General features: G+C 40.2%; 2 protein-coding genes across 7 annotated transcripts in view; one reads left to right on the forward strand and one right to left on the reverse strand.

The window, feature by feature from the left end:
- Nucleotides 1-1,053: 1,053 nt before the first annotated feature.
- ZDHHC6 (zDHHC palmitoyltransferase 6) lies at nucleotides 1,054-14,747 on the reverse strand. 4 transcript variants are annotated; one of them, XM_079794011.1, is made up of 11 exons: nucleotides 14,580-14,747; nucleotides 13,089-13,569; nucleotides 11,180-11,271; nucleotides 9,604-9,763; nucleotides 7,431-7,592; nucleotides 6,632-6,685; nucleotides 4,943-5,110; nucleotides 3,887-3,928; nucleotides 3,035-3,180; nucleotides 2,906-2,952; nucleotides 1,060-1,655 (listed from the first exon to the last, which is right to left on the reverse strand). In XM_079794011.1, the coding sequence occupies exons 2-11, from the start codon at nucleotides 13,353-13,355 to the stop codon at nucleotides 1,552-1,554; spliced, it is 1,242 nt and encodes a 413-aa protein (XP_079650137.1). In that variant the 5' UTR covers nucleotides 13,356-13,569; nucleotides 14,580-14,747; the 3' UTR covers nucleotides 1,060-1,551. The 4 variants fall into 4 exon arrangements, with proteins under 4 accessions (XP_079650139.1, XP_079650137.1, XP_079650136.1 ...); XM_079794010.1 differs by having other exon boundaries at nucleotides 14,518-14,747; XM_079794012.1 differs by having other exon boundaries at nucleotides 14,400-14,747.
- Nucleotides 14,748-15,021: 274 nt separating this feature from the next.
- VTI1A (vesicle transport through interaction with t-SNAREs 1A) overlaps nucleotides 15,022-17,300 on the forward strand; it is a 326,845-nt gene continuing 324,566 nt past the window's right edge. For all 3 annotated transcript variants that reach the window (XR_013814740.1, XM_079793566.1, XM_079793565.1), the window contains exon 1: nucleotides 15,022-15,266. Coding sequence is in view for 2 of the 3 variants with exons in the window: in XM_079793566.1 (XP_079649692.1) it covers nucleotides 15,173-15,266 (94 nt within the window). In the remaining variant the exon portion in view is untranslated. The remainder of the gene's footprint in view (nucleotides 15,267-17,300) is intronic.

A 17,300-nucleotide genomic window follows, 5' to 3' on the forward strand; every position in this document is an offset into this window, starting at 1 on the left:
GCCAAAGGGAAGGCAGGAATTACCTTACAGGTCCTGCCATGTCTAGCCCCTATTATCTCCTGACCTCCTCATATCGCCCTCGCTCATTCCTACACTGACCTGCACTGACTGCTGTCCCGTCCCTCAAACAGGCCAGGCACATTCCAGCCTGCAGTTCTTGTGGTCTCTGCCTAAACTGCGGGACTTCCCAGAGGCACATGACTTGTCCTGTCATTTGTTTCGAATGTCACTTCCATCAGACCCTTCCACCTGCCACCTTCACATACATGACTCCATCTGACACGTCTTTCACTTGTCTCCCTCCCTAGCCCTCACTAGAATGGGGCAGAGTTTGCATCAGTAACTTCTGAATTCCCAAGTTAATTCCCTTCCCTTATTGTTAACTGTTACAAGCCTGACCCGCAGAGCTCTAGTTCCCTGCCTTGGAAAGAATTAATATTGAAATAGGTGACGTCTGTCATTCCACTCATGTGTTTAGATACACCTGACTTTGAGAATGTAAGTCCAGCAGCATTCTTACCACCTGCATAAGCTTCAGATTTTGAGAATCAAGTGTACATGAGCAGTTCAATATCACCCAGTTGGAAGTGTCCTAGAATGCTGTGATCTCAACAGGCCATTAATGGGGTTTACTTATAGAGGCAAAGATGTATGTCTTAATACTCATGATTAAAGATGCCAATTTTTTTTTTTGCCCTGAGCAGTGATTGGAGCGTGGGCCCTACCACCAAAGGGTCATGGGTTTGATTCCCAGTAAAGGGCAAGTATCCAGGTTGCAGGTTCAATCCCTGGCCGAGGCTGGGGCACATACAGGAGGCAACCAATTGATGTTTCTCTCTCTCTCACCCCTCCCTCCCTTCACTTCCACTCTCGCTAAAAGTCAATGGGAAAAATATCCTTGGGTGAGGATGAATAATAATAAAAATGAAAATGTAAAGATGCCAAGTTTGGACAGGGTAGTAAAGCAGTTTTCCCATAAGGAACTAAGACGAACGTTTTCAGTCATCGAAAAGAAAAAATGTTTTAAGTAAAAACTATGATTTATAGAGAACATCCATTGATCTTTATTTGATTTGACAAAATAAGCATTATTAAAAGACAGGTAACAAAATCTGAGCTTATATTGAATCTGACAAATTAAGTTCTATAGTATCTAGAATATTACATAAGAAATACCAACTGAGGGAGAAACGGGACAGAAGCATCACATGCAGATGCTCCGGGCAAAGGGGGAACGATATCTGCAAGTGAGGTCCATCGTGTGTAGTGCGTAAAATACCCTAGAGAAGATGCAATTGACTTACTTGGGTGAAGTGTTTTTTCCTTTTGGGGCGAGGAAGAGGTGGCCAAGAGGGGCAGGAATTCAAAGGCATATGCAGAATGGCTTCTCCATTTCAAAATGTTCATAACAATATTTGGATCATGGCACTAGGGCACCTTTGAGGAAAAGAACACCTTAACCAGAGTAGGCTCATTGCATTATTCTTTAGTGATATGCACAATTTTCAAGTAATGGGGCGGACTTAAAGAATCACTGGATTTTAATCGTGGCTATCTGTTTTTCTTCTCGCCCTCTGGGGCTTGCTCTGTCTCAGCATCACAGGGACACTTCTCCACGCAGTTTCTAGGGAACCACCCTCTGATTCTTGAAACACCTGAGAGAGAAAATTAAATTGGTGTGAAATAGTCAGGTACACTGCAATGACTTTACCAAGACCCATTAAGTCCTATACTTCAAATTAATAAGCTATTAGTCAGACTTTACATTTTCCCCTCTTTATCGTCCTTTATAAGCACAGTTTGAGTGGGAAAAAATAAGGCTTTTAACTGCTTGCTCCTAACAAGCTAGAAACCAGGTATTTCCCAATTCTACTATTTGGGAAAGGAGCTAATGTGGTTCAGAAGAGCCCCTAGGTGGAGTTGAGGGGCACTTCTCAATATGGGCATTCAGTTACCCATGTGTGATCGCAGGGTGTTTTGGGCAAATTGTCACACTCTATTTATGTCAGGGATCTATCTTCCTTAGCCTTTGTGAATTTCCTTTTCAGACTTTTACTAACATATAAATGTCTTTATCAAGGTTACCTAAGCTGTCATTTCGGATTAATTTATGTTTAACCCAGTGTTTTTAAAAGAGCATCCTACATTAATCTTTACTCTAGTGGTAAATGGGAACAATTTTAATGTGTGAATGTAGATTCATTAATGTTAACAAATGTTAACCACTCTGGTACATAAAGTTTAGAGTGAGAGAGGCACTGTGTGTGGGGGGTGTGGGGAGATAATATGGGGATGTTCATTCAAAGTGGGAGTGCCTGGCCAGTGTGACTCAGTGGTTGAGTGTCAACCCATGAACCAAGAGGTCACTGGATCAATTCCCAGTTAGGACACAGGCCCGGGTTTCAGGCTTGATCCCCAGTAGGGGGCATGCAGGAGGCAGCCAATTGATGTTTCTACCTCTATCCCTCTCCCTAAAATCAATAAAAAACATGTTAAAAAAAAGGGGGGGGGGGAGCACATGGCCTAGGCGTTTGGCACACAGGCTCTGGAGCCAGACAGCTTGGCTCTACCTGTTTCCAGTGTGGCCTTGGGCAAGTGGCTTGGTCTCTGCTTCAGTTCCCTCGTCAATAAAGTGTAAGTGATCATGCTGACCGCAGAGGGCTGATGGGAAGTGCCTGTCCCACAGTTAGGCATGGGCTCCAATGTTAGCCGTCATTAAAAAGACCCAATAAATCCCAGTGCTATGGAGAACTAACATAATACAAGGAGATTCTTTCTGTTGTTTAGTGATTGATGTGCTCTTCTCTTTAATTCCCCTAACACATGCGATATGGGATTGTTTATTAAAGTTATTCTTGGGAAATGTGAAATTATTGCCAGCAGTCTTGTCCTTCCCTTTTCATACCTTCTATAAAGGAATCATCAAGAATTTTGTCTCCATACAACCAGTATCTGAAATATTTAAAAGATTAAAGTTACTTTTTTAGGTCAATTTTGTCATTAAAGAGGCAGCACAGTGCTTTCTACCACTCACCGTAACCCTCTCGTGGCCAAAATGAACTCCCCTTTCTGCAGCCGTATCCGAGGCTCTTCCGTGCAGGGGCTTGTGAAGAATGTCTTGATTCCTTTATTCAAAGGACAGCAGGCACCACTGTAATCTTCTATTACTTTATAGCGAACCTGTCATCCGTGACCAGAAGAACTATTTAACCTTTACTCATCATCTGCGCTTTTTCAAGTTCCAATTTTAACTGTTAAAGGTAGACCCAGAATATCAGGTGACATGTCTTTCCCTCCCAACTTGCTACCCACCCTGTTCCCCCAGAGGAGGCAGCTGACATTTCTAGTTCTCAAGGCTTTGCTTCCTCTTCATTTCAAGCGCACAGCTGAGAATTAACTCTAGAGAGAGCCGTCCCATCGGACTTTCTGCAGCAATGGCCATGTTCTCTGTCTGTGGTGTCGTGTGGGAGCCACCAGCCACATGCAGCTACTGAGCACTTCTAATGTGGCTGGTGCAACCAAGGGACTGCATTTTTTATTTTACTTCCTTTTAATTAATTTAAACTTAGCCGCACGTGGCCAGTGGCCATCGTATTATACAGTATAACTGTAGGGATGGGTTTCATACTAACGAGCTATATTGAGGCACATTATTTTCCTGTTGGCAATATAAGTTGACTGAATTCCCTCCAAATCTCAAGTGCAAACTATCTAAATGAAAACAAAAGTGAGTTGCATTAAATTTCAACAAACATTTTAAGAAATATTATTTAATAAAAGCCAACAGTTATCAGCTACTCAAAGGCAATTTTAAAAACTATAAGCCTAACCAAAAAAAAAAAAGAAAAGAAAAAGAAATTGGTATCATTGCAAAAGAATTACTTACACTTCTTACTCTTTTATCCGCTTTTTGTTTCAACTGTTCTATCTGGAAGATATAAAAATAAAAAGCCTCTTATCTCAATGTTGATATCAGAGGTTCATGACAAACTCCCAATTTCCCAGCATCTCTTAACTGCTGACAATTTAAAGGCCACCTGTGTTTTCTCAGCCTGGAGAGAAGGCCCTATGACTAAGAACGGGCTAAAGCAGGGCTTTCTTCTCAGTATTCTCTCACTAACTTCTTCTTCTGTGGGTATTTGCAGAGCACTCCCTGTGGCCCAAGAACAGGGAGATGTGCTCTCTGCCCTCACGGAGCTCCCAGGCCAGTACCCAAGGTAACAATGACATACAGATTCACGGTTCTTTAGAGACGCAGTAGGAAGCCCGCAAAATTCATCAAAAAAAGAGTCTCAGCTGAACATCATCACTACGCCTCACTGACTCCCTTTCCTCCACTTATTCATGGATGCTGTTGGGAAAGTAAAGAAAGTACACAGTTTCTGTCCGAGTCATGTTAAGTAAAGTTAAAGATAGAAGGTACGAGAATTAAATAAAAGTATGAGACCTCATGGGCTACGACACAAGAGTATATGACTAAGTGCCGAGTCCGGAGGAGTCTAGGGTGCAGAGGCTGGACTAGGGAAGAGGTGGGACTGAAACCAGTCTCAATCAAATCCAACAGAGAGGAGATCATGAGATAGAAAAAACAGCAGGCAAATCAGGTGGCAGAAATGTGTAAATTGTTTATTGAGTAGACTCGGCTGACTGGTAAAGACGATTCCTGTTTGGAAGTAGCTGGAAGGTAGTTTTAGGCCAGATATTATAAAAGCAAGTTAAGGAATCAGGACTTTCTCTCACAGATATGGAAAGTTAAGGAGAGATTTAGATAAAAGGAGAGGTATGATACAAAGAATTCTTAGATTATTAACTTAGATTCATTTTGCCACATACTGAAAAAATGTTTGTATTAATTTTACTATAAATGTCATCTGAGTTAAGGGAAAGTTAAGGGGAAGAAGGTGAGGCAAAGAGGAAAGATTATTTGAACAAAAACACTCACTGTTAAGCTGTACTGGTGACAGCCTTCTCTGACTGGCCATTCCAGTCCATCTCCTTCTGGGACCCCTGACCAGGTAAATACCTGCTTAAAGTTCTTCCATCGACTCCCCGTGTCATAAGGAAAAACAAAGACTTCATCTAGCTGATAATATTGAATTCGATCTTTAGCCTGTGGATAACAAAGATGGAAGATGCCTGAAATGGCTTTTAGTAATATGCTATTGAGAACATTTATTCCTCTAATTCGTATCACTCTTAAAATACTTCCTCCTTGTTGTGATGTTAGTGTACAGAGAAGAGCTAAATAAACTTATCACAATATTGGAAGAACTTGACACACAACACCAACCTCTTATGAGAACATTCGGAAAATGACAGATGGGGCTTATTTAGGAATAAATAAGCTTATTAAGGAATAAATTCAGAAGTGAATATTAAAAGTTAGTAACTTTATTCCATATAGAAGAAATTCTCAATGTTCCTGCTGTTCAGCAGAACAAAAAAAATCCAGGTATAGAGCAGAGATGCAGACAAACAGCTTAAAGGGGCAGCGGGGTTTATTCAGGATGGAGGACTGTTTCGTGCGGGCGCTAGACTGCAATGGTTGTATTGTGGGTTGCAGTGACACCCGTGGGAATGGCCATGAAAGGTGTAACAGGGAAGTCATAATTTTATGAAAATTATTTTTAAAAGCTAGCACATCTTTCAGTTTTTATACCACTACACATGTACATATACTTACTTATATTTGCATTTATGTGTACATTTTATGCATATACATAAATATTTGAGTTGTATAAATTATATTCTAGGCATTTAAATTGTTAGCTTTAACTTAAGGTGATACTGGCTTAGAATCTTAAGTTCCACTGACACCTAGTGGTATAAAGATACATTCTTTATCCCTACAATAAGTGAACAAACGCAGTTGAAATTTGTTGTATAAATTTTAGTTTGTGTTAATTTCAATAAATTTTCTGTAAACTTAATACAATCATTTATTTGAATATTTTACCCAGCAGCAAAGCACCAATTTTAAAATAATTCCGAGGTTTAGCATGGCACTTTATAAAGAGCACTAGAGGCCCGATGCATGAAATTCATGCAAGAGTAGGCCTTCCTTCCTCCCGCTGCTGCCACCGGCTTCCCTCTAGCACTCGGGACCCGGGCTTCCCTTGTAGCCCTGGCTTCGTCCGGAAGGTCGTTCAGAAGGATGTCCAGCCTAATTAGCATATTACGCTTTTATTATTATAGAAGATTGGTCATGAGCAAAAACACTGTTAATCTAAAGTCAATCTAACTAGAAATGATACTTTAAAATATTTTATCATCAAGGGATAGTATTTTAAGAAAAAGCTTCTTATAATTAGAGGTGATATTGATGTTAATTCAATTTAAAAAATTATCAACCTGTAAAATGTATGAGTTTACTGAATTGTATAAATCAATCCCCACCCAAATTCAAGACTCTTCAGCATCTCAGAGTGTATGAGAAGCATATTTCTGTGGGAGTTACATTAAACCAGGGATGAATCAAACTGTCTTCTATATTTACCTTTTATATGGCATGCAAATGACTTAAGGAAGCCATTTGGTAGCCTAATTTTCACTTCCAGGCATTTGTTAGTTAATCTGGTCTATTAGTTAAATCGATACTTTAATGATACTGAGGAAAACAAGTATTAAATACCTTTTCTTCAATCCATGATTCAATAGAAGTTTGGTTTCTGAGAATTATTTTTATCTGAAAATTAAATAATAGACAGCAAAATTTTATACTGGAACTTTGGTTCATTAAAGATTATTATCTTCATACTAACCAATTCTATGAGATAGTGTTTATTGCTCCATTCCATAGATGAAGATACCGAGATAAGGGTTAAGTAACAGTGTGGTCACCTGATTCAAAAACCCTTTTTCTTAACCGCTATACTAAAACACCTCTCAAAATAAAACCCATAAGCAAATCTAAATATATTATTTTAATAATAATTCATGTTTTTTAAGGATTATCTTCTGAATAAAGTTTTCAGAGTACTAATAAAACATTGATGTAATCCAATCGATACATAAGCGTATTTTGCTATTAAAATCTCATCACTATTTTAATCAACCTTAAATATATGATTAATCTACTTATTATAAATAAGTGACTCATTTCAGTCAACCTAGGTATTCTGCTTGCCTTAAAAGTTGAATATATTCAGTGCAAATTCTATTTGATTTTCCTACATATAACTAATTCCACTTACGTAGGTTTTTACACCACATAATTTTAGTTTATTTCTAAGATGATTTGTAATTATAGGCATTGGGAAAAATAATCAAAGAAGTTGATTACAAGCTAGTAGAAACTTGAAGTATAACCCAAATCAGCTTATTTTAAACTAAGAGTTGAAAAAGGGTTGGGTGATGCATCAAGGCTGTCCTCATTACAAGCAGCCCCAATAACTGGACAGCTTTTAGCTAGAAGTAGCCGAGGAACTTACCTGGATAAAAAACAACATCCCAACGGCTATGGTTGTTCCTAAAGCTAATCCCAAGGCAAACAAGGTGGCAGCAAATGCAGCTAATCCAAACGGAATAATTGGAAGAGGATCTCTCCGGGCTGCACTCATATCAATCTTGACCGTGTTCCACCCAAAGGAGAGCTGTAAACAACACACGCTCGGAAAACTGGGTTGTCATAAATGGTTAGGCTACTGTAACAATTTGATTAAAATGATGATCAACAAATGGTAGCTTGAAATTGTGGCCAAAGCAAAGACAGTTGTTTCTAATTAACACTGTGGCTTGAACTCATACTGACTCAATTCATACACCATATCATTCTTAGTTATTCTCAAATGTTATTTTTTGGGGGTTGTTTTTCATTGCACCCTCAAAAGGTGTTAGGCATACCCCACAAACATTAATTTGCATTTACAACACTAAGTTCACCAATTTAGACACTAATCTAAGTTGTAACTGTGTCTCCCTCTCCTCCTTGCTTGTCTGTATTTACAGTAATCTTCCACAGCAACAAAGACAGCCTGGGATTCAGCTGTTTCTTCCCTCATGTTCCACAACCAGAGGTGAAAAACTGGCAAAATGCAGGCAAAATGTGGCCCACAGATGTGTATTGCCTGGTTTGCAAATGTTTTAAAATATTTAGTTAGGTGCCCACATTTAAAAATCAGGAAACTTCACATTTTAAAAAAAAAAGATTTTTTCTTCTTGTAAGATCTAGCATCACTGGGCTGGATTCTCAAGTATGAAAAGCTGGCTGAAATATGGGTTGTCCGCTCTGTGACAGGCATGTTCCCCAGTGTGCCACAATCCCAGGAGGGCTGTGTCCCTCATTTACCTTGCAGGCCTCTTTAGGGCATTGATTTTGTCCCCCCTGAACTTTGACTACCTGCCTATAAATCGACTCAATCTGTTTCAGGGCATTTTAGGACTGTTCCTGCTCCATGAGCCACATTCTAGGGCAGCAGTCGCCAACCGGTGGTCCGAGGACTGTTGGTGGTCCATGAGGTCCGAAAGGTTGGTGACCGCTGCTCTAGGGCACTGGAATTAGAAATGAACAAAAGAACTACAATTTGTCCCCTGAATGGGATGGAAAAGGAAAGCCCTCGTGTTGTCTTTTCTTCTTGTTCTTCTTTTGGCCCTCCTAATTATTCTTACTATAGCTACCAAGTGTGAAATTTAATAAGTATATATACAGCCCTGGTTGGTGTGGCTCGGTTGGTTGGAGCATTATCCCGTACACCAGTGGTCGGCAAACTCATTAGTCAACAGAGCGACAAAAGCCGCAGTTTGCCGACCACTGCCGTACACCAAAAGGTGGGGGTTTGATCCCTGTCAGGGCACCTACAGGAAGCAACTGATTGATGTTTCTCCCTGTCTCTCCCCCACTTCTTCTCTCTGGAATCAATATACAGTCAAACCTTCGTTTTCAATCATCTCCCATCTCAAACATTTCGATTCTCAACCTGACAACCCTTTCATGTGGATACTTGTATGGTCAGTATCTCATCTCCTAGGCGAAAAACATAGGAGAGAATGCGAAAGTATGAGTCAGTTTTCCACTAAACTTCACCTTGCAAACATCTCAGAAAATTGTGCTGTGAATATTTTTGTGTTTTTTGCTTTCGTTGATGCTAAGTATTAAATTTTCATTTTTACTGTATATTTTATTTCCCTTTTGTTAAATTTTCATTTATATTTCATGTCCTTTTTGTTTTTAAAGTGTTTATATATTAAATAGTATATTGGACATGTACTGTATATAAGAAAGGTTAAAACAGGGAATCATTTGGGGGTCTGGAACGGATTAATTCAATTTATATTATTCCTAATGGGAAAAAATGATTTGGTTTTCAAACAGCCTTCTGGAATGAATTAAGTTTGAGAACCTAGGTTCCACTGTAAATAAACCAACAGAATAAAATAACTATCAATTCAACCAGAGCTAAGAAGGTGAGTTTCCAGAGAAAAATAATCTTTCCTTGTCTTAAAAATTAAGTTCTAATGCTTTTAAAAAAGGAATCCATGTAGAGGTAAAGCAAAGTGTGTTTCCCCACCTAAATCATAGAAAACGTATTTCCAAAAGGGACCCCATAAATAATCTTGATAAACTATTTAATCTGGCATGAATGACTTTATAACATCTTCACTTACCCGGTTATAAAGCTGTGTATACATCGTCATAACAAAAATGAAGGCAGCATGAATACAGCCCAATGGTGCTAACAGGAGAAACAGTGTGAATGAAGCATGATTTTGGTAACCACAACAGTTGTTGATCCAAGGACAGTGATGGTCCATCTTCAGCACACACCTAACAAGAAACATTTACATAAAACATGAGGCAGGAAATCTTGTTGACTTGAAATAACTTTGGTCTTCAAAAGACCAAGCAGCCCTGGCTGAGTGGCTCAGATGGTTACAGCATCATCCCGTATACCAAAAAGGTTGCGGGTTCAATTCCCAGTCAGAGCACATACCTAGGTTGCGGGTTCGATCCCTGGTTGGGACACATAAAGGAGGCAACAGACTGATGTTTCTCTCACATCAATGTTTCTCTCTCTCCCTTCCTCCATCTCTAAAATCAATAAAAACATAGCCTCAAGTAAGGATTAAAAAACACACACAGACCAAGCAAATAGGAATCCAGCATGTTCACAAGTTAAAAAGAAATTATAATTCATGAAACAAAAAGAAACATCTTTATGAGTTTTTAAACAACTCTGAGCAGTGACTTCTTTTAGATTCTAAACAGGGCAAGAAAGGGCAGGTTTTGAAACAGCTTCTGATGAAAAGATGTCTGTTCCTTATGAATTTGTTTAAAGAAGTCAGGAGGCCCACTGAGAGGTTCATTATAAAGAAATGACTAGGGTTCCTGGTTTTCCTCCAGCTCTGAAATGCAGTGACTGAAGTGAAGTACAATAGAGACTCAACAAAATCACTTACAAATCTCCACTGGGGTTGATGGGACCTAGCAGACATGTGTAACTTCCTTCCTGTCCTCATCCTTTAGATGTGGAACCTCTGAGTTAATAAACAAGCAACTACTGAATATAAGATGTGGTGTAATAAGCAAAGTCTTACTGAGCTTCCTTCCCTTTTATTGCTAGAAAATTTCCTGTCCTCAAGTCAACTTTATTTGCCTCCACAGTTCCCCTAAACCTCAACACTCTCATCTAAAGTTCTTATTAAGAAGTGGATACAGATGTTCATTTTTAAAGGTTCTAGCTTATTTCATATTTTTATAGTGACTCAGTTTTCCTCTCATTAAGTTTTTCATATTAAATACTGTGACAATAGGCACCTGGATTATTTATTAAATTTGTATAGTGTAAAAGTTAGTCAACTAAATAAAGGGAAAAAAAGCAGCTCTCCTCTATAATTAGACTCAGAAGAATTCAAAAGCTAGTCAACAAGCACAGTTAAGTCATGATCTATGGCAACAATTTGCAGGTATGACTTTCAACCATGCTCTTGGCAGGGCAAGAAGCAAAGTTAATCTGTATTTTTCTAGAAAAGTCTTTTCACATATAACAAAAGAGATGTATTTATTATCAGAATTGATGATTTAAGAATAATATGGAGATTATGGACACAAGTATTTTGACAATATTGTTTATAAAGTAGCCACCTTGCAGAGAATAAAATTAGGATTGATGTGGCAGAAGGAACAAAAGACCACTTGTCAAGGTGATCAGTCCCTAAAGTGAATGGCAAAGACAGACAGTACCTGTTACACTTTCGACAGTGATGTGACCGTGGTGCCTTGTATGCTTGGCAGACTTGACAATATTGGAGGTACATGCTATCCTGAGAATTTTCCTTGGCAGCAAAACATAAACAAAAAATACATCAGATAACCAATCTATAATAATAAAAGCGTAATATGCTAATTAGACCAGACAACCTTCTGGACAAAGCCAGGGCTGTGAGGAAAGCCTGGGTCCCAGGTGCCTGCCAGCGGATGAAGGGAAAAGTCTGGGTCCTGGGTGCCTGCTGGCATCGGGGAAAGGAAGGCTTACTCTTGCACAAATTTCGTGCATTGGGCCTCTAATCCTAAATAATAACAAGCCTTATGAATAAACTAGAGGCCCAGTGCACAAAATTTGTGCATGGGTAGGGTCCCTAGGCCTGACAGGTGATCAGAGCCGATCTGAGCCTTCCTCCATTCTGTGCCGCCCCCTTGTGGTCAGCCCACGTCATAGCAAGTGATTGAACTCCGGTGTCCAGGTCAAATTCCTGAGGGGACACTTTGCATATTAGCCTTATATATAGAGAGATGCTTTCCTATGGTTTAATTTTCTTTCATGGGGGGTGGTGGGGGATGGAATCTTATCTTACACTTTCAATCCTTTTATTTGAGCTAAAATATTTTTAAGCATAAAATTTCTGGTAACAGCACCATCACTCTCCCAATTACCCAGAAGTCATTTTTAATTTCTCTTCCCTATGCGCCATCTTAGTCCATTACCACTGAACACAGTTGGTTCTACTTATGCAAAATCTTAGTAGGATTGGAGTTCAAGAAAAAAGGTAGCTGGCAACTTGGCAGGTATTTAGAGTAGGGGATTCAAACATCAGAGTTGATACTCATAATATTCCTATAACACAATTCTGATTATGTCAGAGCTCTGCTTGAAGACCTCTAAGAACTCCCTATGGTCTAACAATTTCTCATGTATTTGAGGCCTTCCATAATCTGCCTTTCTTTCGGCCTTCTCTGCACTATATAACCTGTCCATTGTTTCTGAATACGAACTCAACCTGAAATCCTGAAATGCCCTTTTCCCATCTCCTGTGGAAATTCCCACTCCTCCCATAGGTCCCCAAATGAAAATGATCAGTTCCTTTTAACTTCACCAGCACTCATCATATTCTACTCTGTGTTTATTTCCTAAAGTACCTTGGTTTTTCTCCTAAGTTACAAGATTTTTTCAGAATATGAAAAATCTTTATTTACTTAATACAGTACACTAGTATTTCTCCAATTTTAACATACTTTAGCATCATTTGGGGATTTCACTAAATGCAGATTTTGACTCAATAGAGTGGGGCTCAAGATTCTGCATTTCTAACCAGCTACCAAGGGATGTCCCTCAACAAGGAAAAGGGAAATTCATAAGCATAAACTTTCTAAGAATTTTAAAGAGCCATAAATTGATTCATACTGTACTTCCCAATCTTCACTGCAATGATTTTTAAACTTTATGATTTAAACCAACAGTTTCTAAAGTTTTTCTCAGTCCTGAGGATGTTAATGTATTACATGTAAAAAGATTATAGAACCAAACTACCTTGTGAAATCATAAATAAGTGTATGTGATATACATTGTTTCCTAAACTTATGACCATGATCTCATCACCACCCCTCCATGTTTATTTTATTTTTTCTCAATGCAAGACAAGTATTCAATGAAAATGCTCTGGGAAATACTGATTTAGATCAATATTTTAAAACAGGCATGAAATAAATAATCTGAGGGTTAAATGACCAGTAATTGCAATGCACTTAGTCCCTACTACAGCAAAAAAGCAGACTGTGTTAGATATTATTGGTTAGAAGATAAAGCAAAAACTAAATTATCATTAGGTTATCATTAGAATTCATCATCTAAATTCTAAAGGGATCTTTTTCTTACCGGTTTCCACCCCAGAGGGACAAAGCCAGGACCAACAAACATGGCATTGAAGTAATTATAAAGAATCATGACAGTCCAATTTATCAACATGATGAAATTCACGCTTCCTCCAGTTGTATGTAAGGGCCAATACCACAACACAGAGTCAATCATGGCCATCGTAGAACATATTGCTATAACACCGAGGGCTATAATGGGACCCCAGTGGCACAGTCTCTTTAATTCTTGGAGATTTTCAAACTTGATAACTGAGCAGAAAGTACCCATGTTGGTGAGGAAGAATGTCTTCCTATCTTTAAAGAATTATAGATTTCCTTTTTTTGTGCACACATATCCATGTGCCACAAGTCCACGTGTGTTCCTTAGCGGTCATGTCTTCAGTTTGTGCGATGTGAATGCAGATTATGCCATTTTCACTGTTACATGCTCAGAGCTCTTTATCTGAACTAGGAGAATCCAGTATCTTGGTTTGAAACCCAATCTAAAGAAAACAAAATGAGAAAGTTCAGTAAAAAATGTTATTACATACTAGACTTAACTCTGATAACCACCTAAACAAAATCATCTCACCAGTGCACTACAATGGATAGCTTGTCAAATGTCAAAAACAAACAACCAACCAAAACATCTATTTTTATCTTATCCAAAATAGGGTTCAAATCTAAATGGAATGTAAACTGGATACATGATTGTCTGGGGACTGTGATTATCCAACGTTTAGTGAATGGCTTGAGGAGACAAAGATTTTCGAGCTGGGAAGCAGGGATTCATTATTCTAATCCAGCTTCCTTACTTACTGAAAAGAAATTGGCTTGGAGAGCCTAGGTGATTAGATTCAGGTCAAACGTAAGAGCTAAACCAAGTCATTCAACTCACTTTACGGGAGTTCTAAACTACCTCTTACCCAGTCTCGAATTAAGTCAAATATGAGCCAGACATGGTCCACATTATTTGCCTGTGGTTGCCCCCAAAACACCAACATAAGGGTCTATTTGGGCCAAATGTAAGGAAGCGAGAGAGTGAAAGCAAAGATCAATGCAAGGAGAGGATAGAGAGCTGTGTGTGAAATCACGACTGGGGGCGTTTATGAAAAAAGAACACGAATGAGAATATTTTAGAAAAAAAGAAGAGGAAGTTCCCTCCGCAGCGAGAGCCGGGAAACTGTGGAGACGGGTATTGCTCATGGAACTGCAGCGAGCCAAGGGAAGAATCAAGGTGTAGGGTAATAAAGACTTCCACGCAACAGATGCCGCTGCCTCGTGCCTCAGTTTCCCGCCCGTGTCATGGAGTAGAGCTCTTAGAAATCCTCACTCAGGGTAGGAACATCCTGGTAAGCGTGGCTGGTCCCAAAGCACTGGAGATTCTGGCCAAACTCGGGTGGACTGGAGACCGCCAAAATGATGGTTACATCCCCAGCCTTGACTCCCACCTCAGTCTGGTCCTTGGTGCCCGCTCCTCGGCCATCGCATTTCCGGAGCGGTCTGGGCTTACCCGGAACACATTTTCTCCTTCTCGAGTAACTTCAGCATGGGTACCTTAGTCCAGAACAAGCAGAACGCAAATCCAGGTTGCTAGAGGCTGGAGTGCGGGACCCGAGGCCACGAGTCGGTCTCCGCCGGCGCTTTCGCCGCTGGAATCCCGCTCAGGCCCGGTGCGCAGTCTCCGTGACAGCCACTTCCGGGAAGTTCGCCGCATCAAACTTCCCCCCGGAAGCAAGCTCCTGTGACCTGTACCTTGGAAAGCTGGAGCCGCTTCCACAACGTGAATGGGTTAAAAAAAGCCTTCAGGGATTCCTTAGAAGACGACTATTTTGAGAGGGCTCTTGCAGGCACTAATTAAAGTACTTTTCCTTAGAGCATTTGTTCATCTTGAAGCCTGAAGGGAAACTAAAAAGCGTCCCAACCCAGTTTCCGGGGGACTGAGATTGCGACGGACAACCAGGAAGCGGCCGGGCTGGGAGCTGTCTCCGGTTCTCCGTTCTGATCTCGAGGGCAGGTCCCAGGGTTCCTATACTGTGTTCCCCAGTTCCGCGCTATCCCTGCCCCGACCTAGGCTCCGGCCTGGCCTGTCACCCCGGAGCCGCCATGTCGTCCGACTTCGAGGGCTTCGAGCAGGACTTCGCGGTGCTCACTGCAGAGATCACAAGCAAGATTGCCAGGGTCCCCCGACTGCCCCCTGGTGAGAGCCCCGTCCTGCTGGGGTGGCCCGCGGAGGGTGCCGGGCGATGGAACGCTGTCTGCACTAGGGTGCCTCGTAGGCGCGAGGCGGGGGTGAGGTGGTGCTGGGGCCCTCCCGCGATGGAGCTTGTAACTTGGTTGACAGCCCAAGCTGGGCTCTGGGGTGCAGTAGACAGAGCCCTTCTGGGCTCCAGCCCGGACTCCGCCGCTTGGTTACTTGCATACTCTTGGGAATGTTTCTCTGAGTCTTACTTTTTGTTTTGTTTGTTTGGTTGGTTTTTCGTTTGTAATATATAGAGATGTGAGAGTGTTCAAAAAGAATGAATGAACGAATGTACGCAGATGAGGGGTCTCACGTTGTTGTATTAGTAATGACGGTAGTATTCTATGCAGCAAAACAGCGTTAAGAGCCATGGTGCCTAATCCCACCTCTGCTACTTAGAAGTTTTGACATTTAGGCAAGTTTCTTAACCTCTTTCAACTTTCCTTCTTGGTAAATGGAGATAATTGTAGGTCTTTCATAGGGTTGTTGGGAAGATTACATTATTTCACATATGTAAAGTCTTTCCTTGGTGTTAGCTGCTACTATCATTAGTATTTTTCGTAGCCCCAACCCCATTTATTATTTCTCATTCTTCTTGGGGTGGGGGGACCATACCCCAATGTTATGAAAAACTTGGTACAGGACAATTTCTCTCACGTTTAAAATTCCACAACTTCCATCCAGACGTGTTTTTATTTTATTTTTTTTATTTATATATTTTTTTAGTATGTCTTTCTTTTATGCTAGACTGTCAACTATGTGAAAGCAGGAGTTACTAGTATGTTTGATTCATTGGCATTTATTTAGAAGGGGCTGAGATCAGATGTTTGAATAAGCAAATATATAAATGTGATGTTTTGTAATTTTTTAAATTGATTTCAGAGAGGAAGGGAGAGGGAGAGAGAGATAGAAATATCAATGATGAGAGAGAATCATTCATCAGTGGCCTCCTTCACGCCCCACACTGGGCATCGAGCCTGCAACCAGGGCATGTGGTCTGACAGGGAATCAATTGTGACCTAGTTCATAGGTTCACCTTCAATCACTGAGCCACCCCAGCAGGGCTATTTTGTGAATTTTATAAGACATTGTTTTAGGATTTATCTTTCTCTAAATACAGATTTAATTTGAAGAGGTAGTTTGCAGATAGGATTGTTACTTTTTGGCTTAGTTGTGTTAGGGAAATTGAACTATCATTAGGATGCTAGACTTGGTCCCACCTTAGCTCTGGGTGTAAAGTATGGGAAAAGGAGTGTTCATTGATATATGAACTGGTGCGCAACTTCACTGTCTCACCTTGGTAGTCAGTCCTCGAGGCCAGCAATAATTTCCCCTGGACCTAAGTTGTTATTACTCTTCCCTTTCCCTCCCCTCCCCCCAAACTTATGTGTTTATAAATAATATTTTCCTTTATTTCTTTGTTTTTCTTCCCCCACCTATTTTCTATTAATAGGGATATTTGCTTGAAGCCAGGATCTCTGAACTTATACCCCACTCATCTCCTGAAGTCCCAGTTAGTTCTGCAGGAGATGGATGATGTCCTAAAGAGGTTTTTGAGTCCAAGTGAGGGAACAAGAGGAGAGACCCAAGGTAGCATATACTACCGAGCTCTGCTGCCTGAGAGATTTTTGTGGAGAAAGTGGCTGATGGCCTCGCCACTTCATGATACATCACCTCGCCTCTTCTCTTCAGTTCTGCTTTTCTCCACTGCCCAAGATCATCTTGATTTTTGTTGTCTTTGCTGTTGGAGATTCCTTCCTTTGACTTCAGCCCCAGAGCCGCAGAATATGAGGATTTGTGGTTTCAGTTAGATTTTTGCTCATTTTAAATTGTCATAGTTTTAGCAGTAAAAACACTTTTGTTGTTGTTGTTGTTTGGGAGAATTGCTTTTGTACTGGGAAGTTGTATTATAAAGTAATAAAATCATTCCTGAGTTCAAAGTTGTAAAAACTATTTCCAAGAATTTATTTTTTCTTGTCTTTAAATTTTAAT

The sequence above is a fragment of the Cnephaeus nilssonii genome, assembly GCF_951640355.1.
Source record: "Cnephaeus nilssonii genome assembly, chromosome: 16".
Lineage (NCBI taxonomy): Eukaryota > Metazoa > Chordata > Mammalia > Chiroptera > Vespertilionidae > Cnephaeus > Cnephaeus nilssonii.

What these genes read in the sequence shown, in the direction of transcription:
- ZDHHC6 (XM_079794011.1), bottom strand. Translation starts at nt 13,355, where the DNA reads ATGGGTACTTTCTGCTCAGTTATCAAGTTTGAAAATCTCCAAGAATTA. An exon ending in CACTGTCGAAAGTGTAACAG is followed by an intron (nt 9,764 to 11,179) that starts GTACTGTCTGTC and finishes GTTTCTTGTTAG; the next exon opens with GTGTGTGCTGAAGATGGACC. An exon ending in GTCACCAGTACAGCTTAACA is followed by an intron (nt 3,929 to 4,942) that starts GTGAGTGTTTTT and finishes TATATCTTCCAG; the next exon opens with ATAGAACAGTTGAAACAAAA.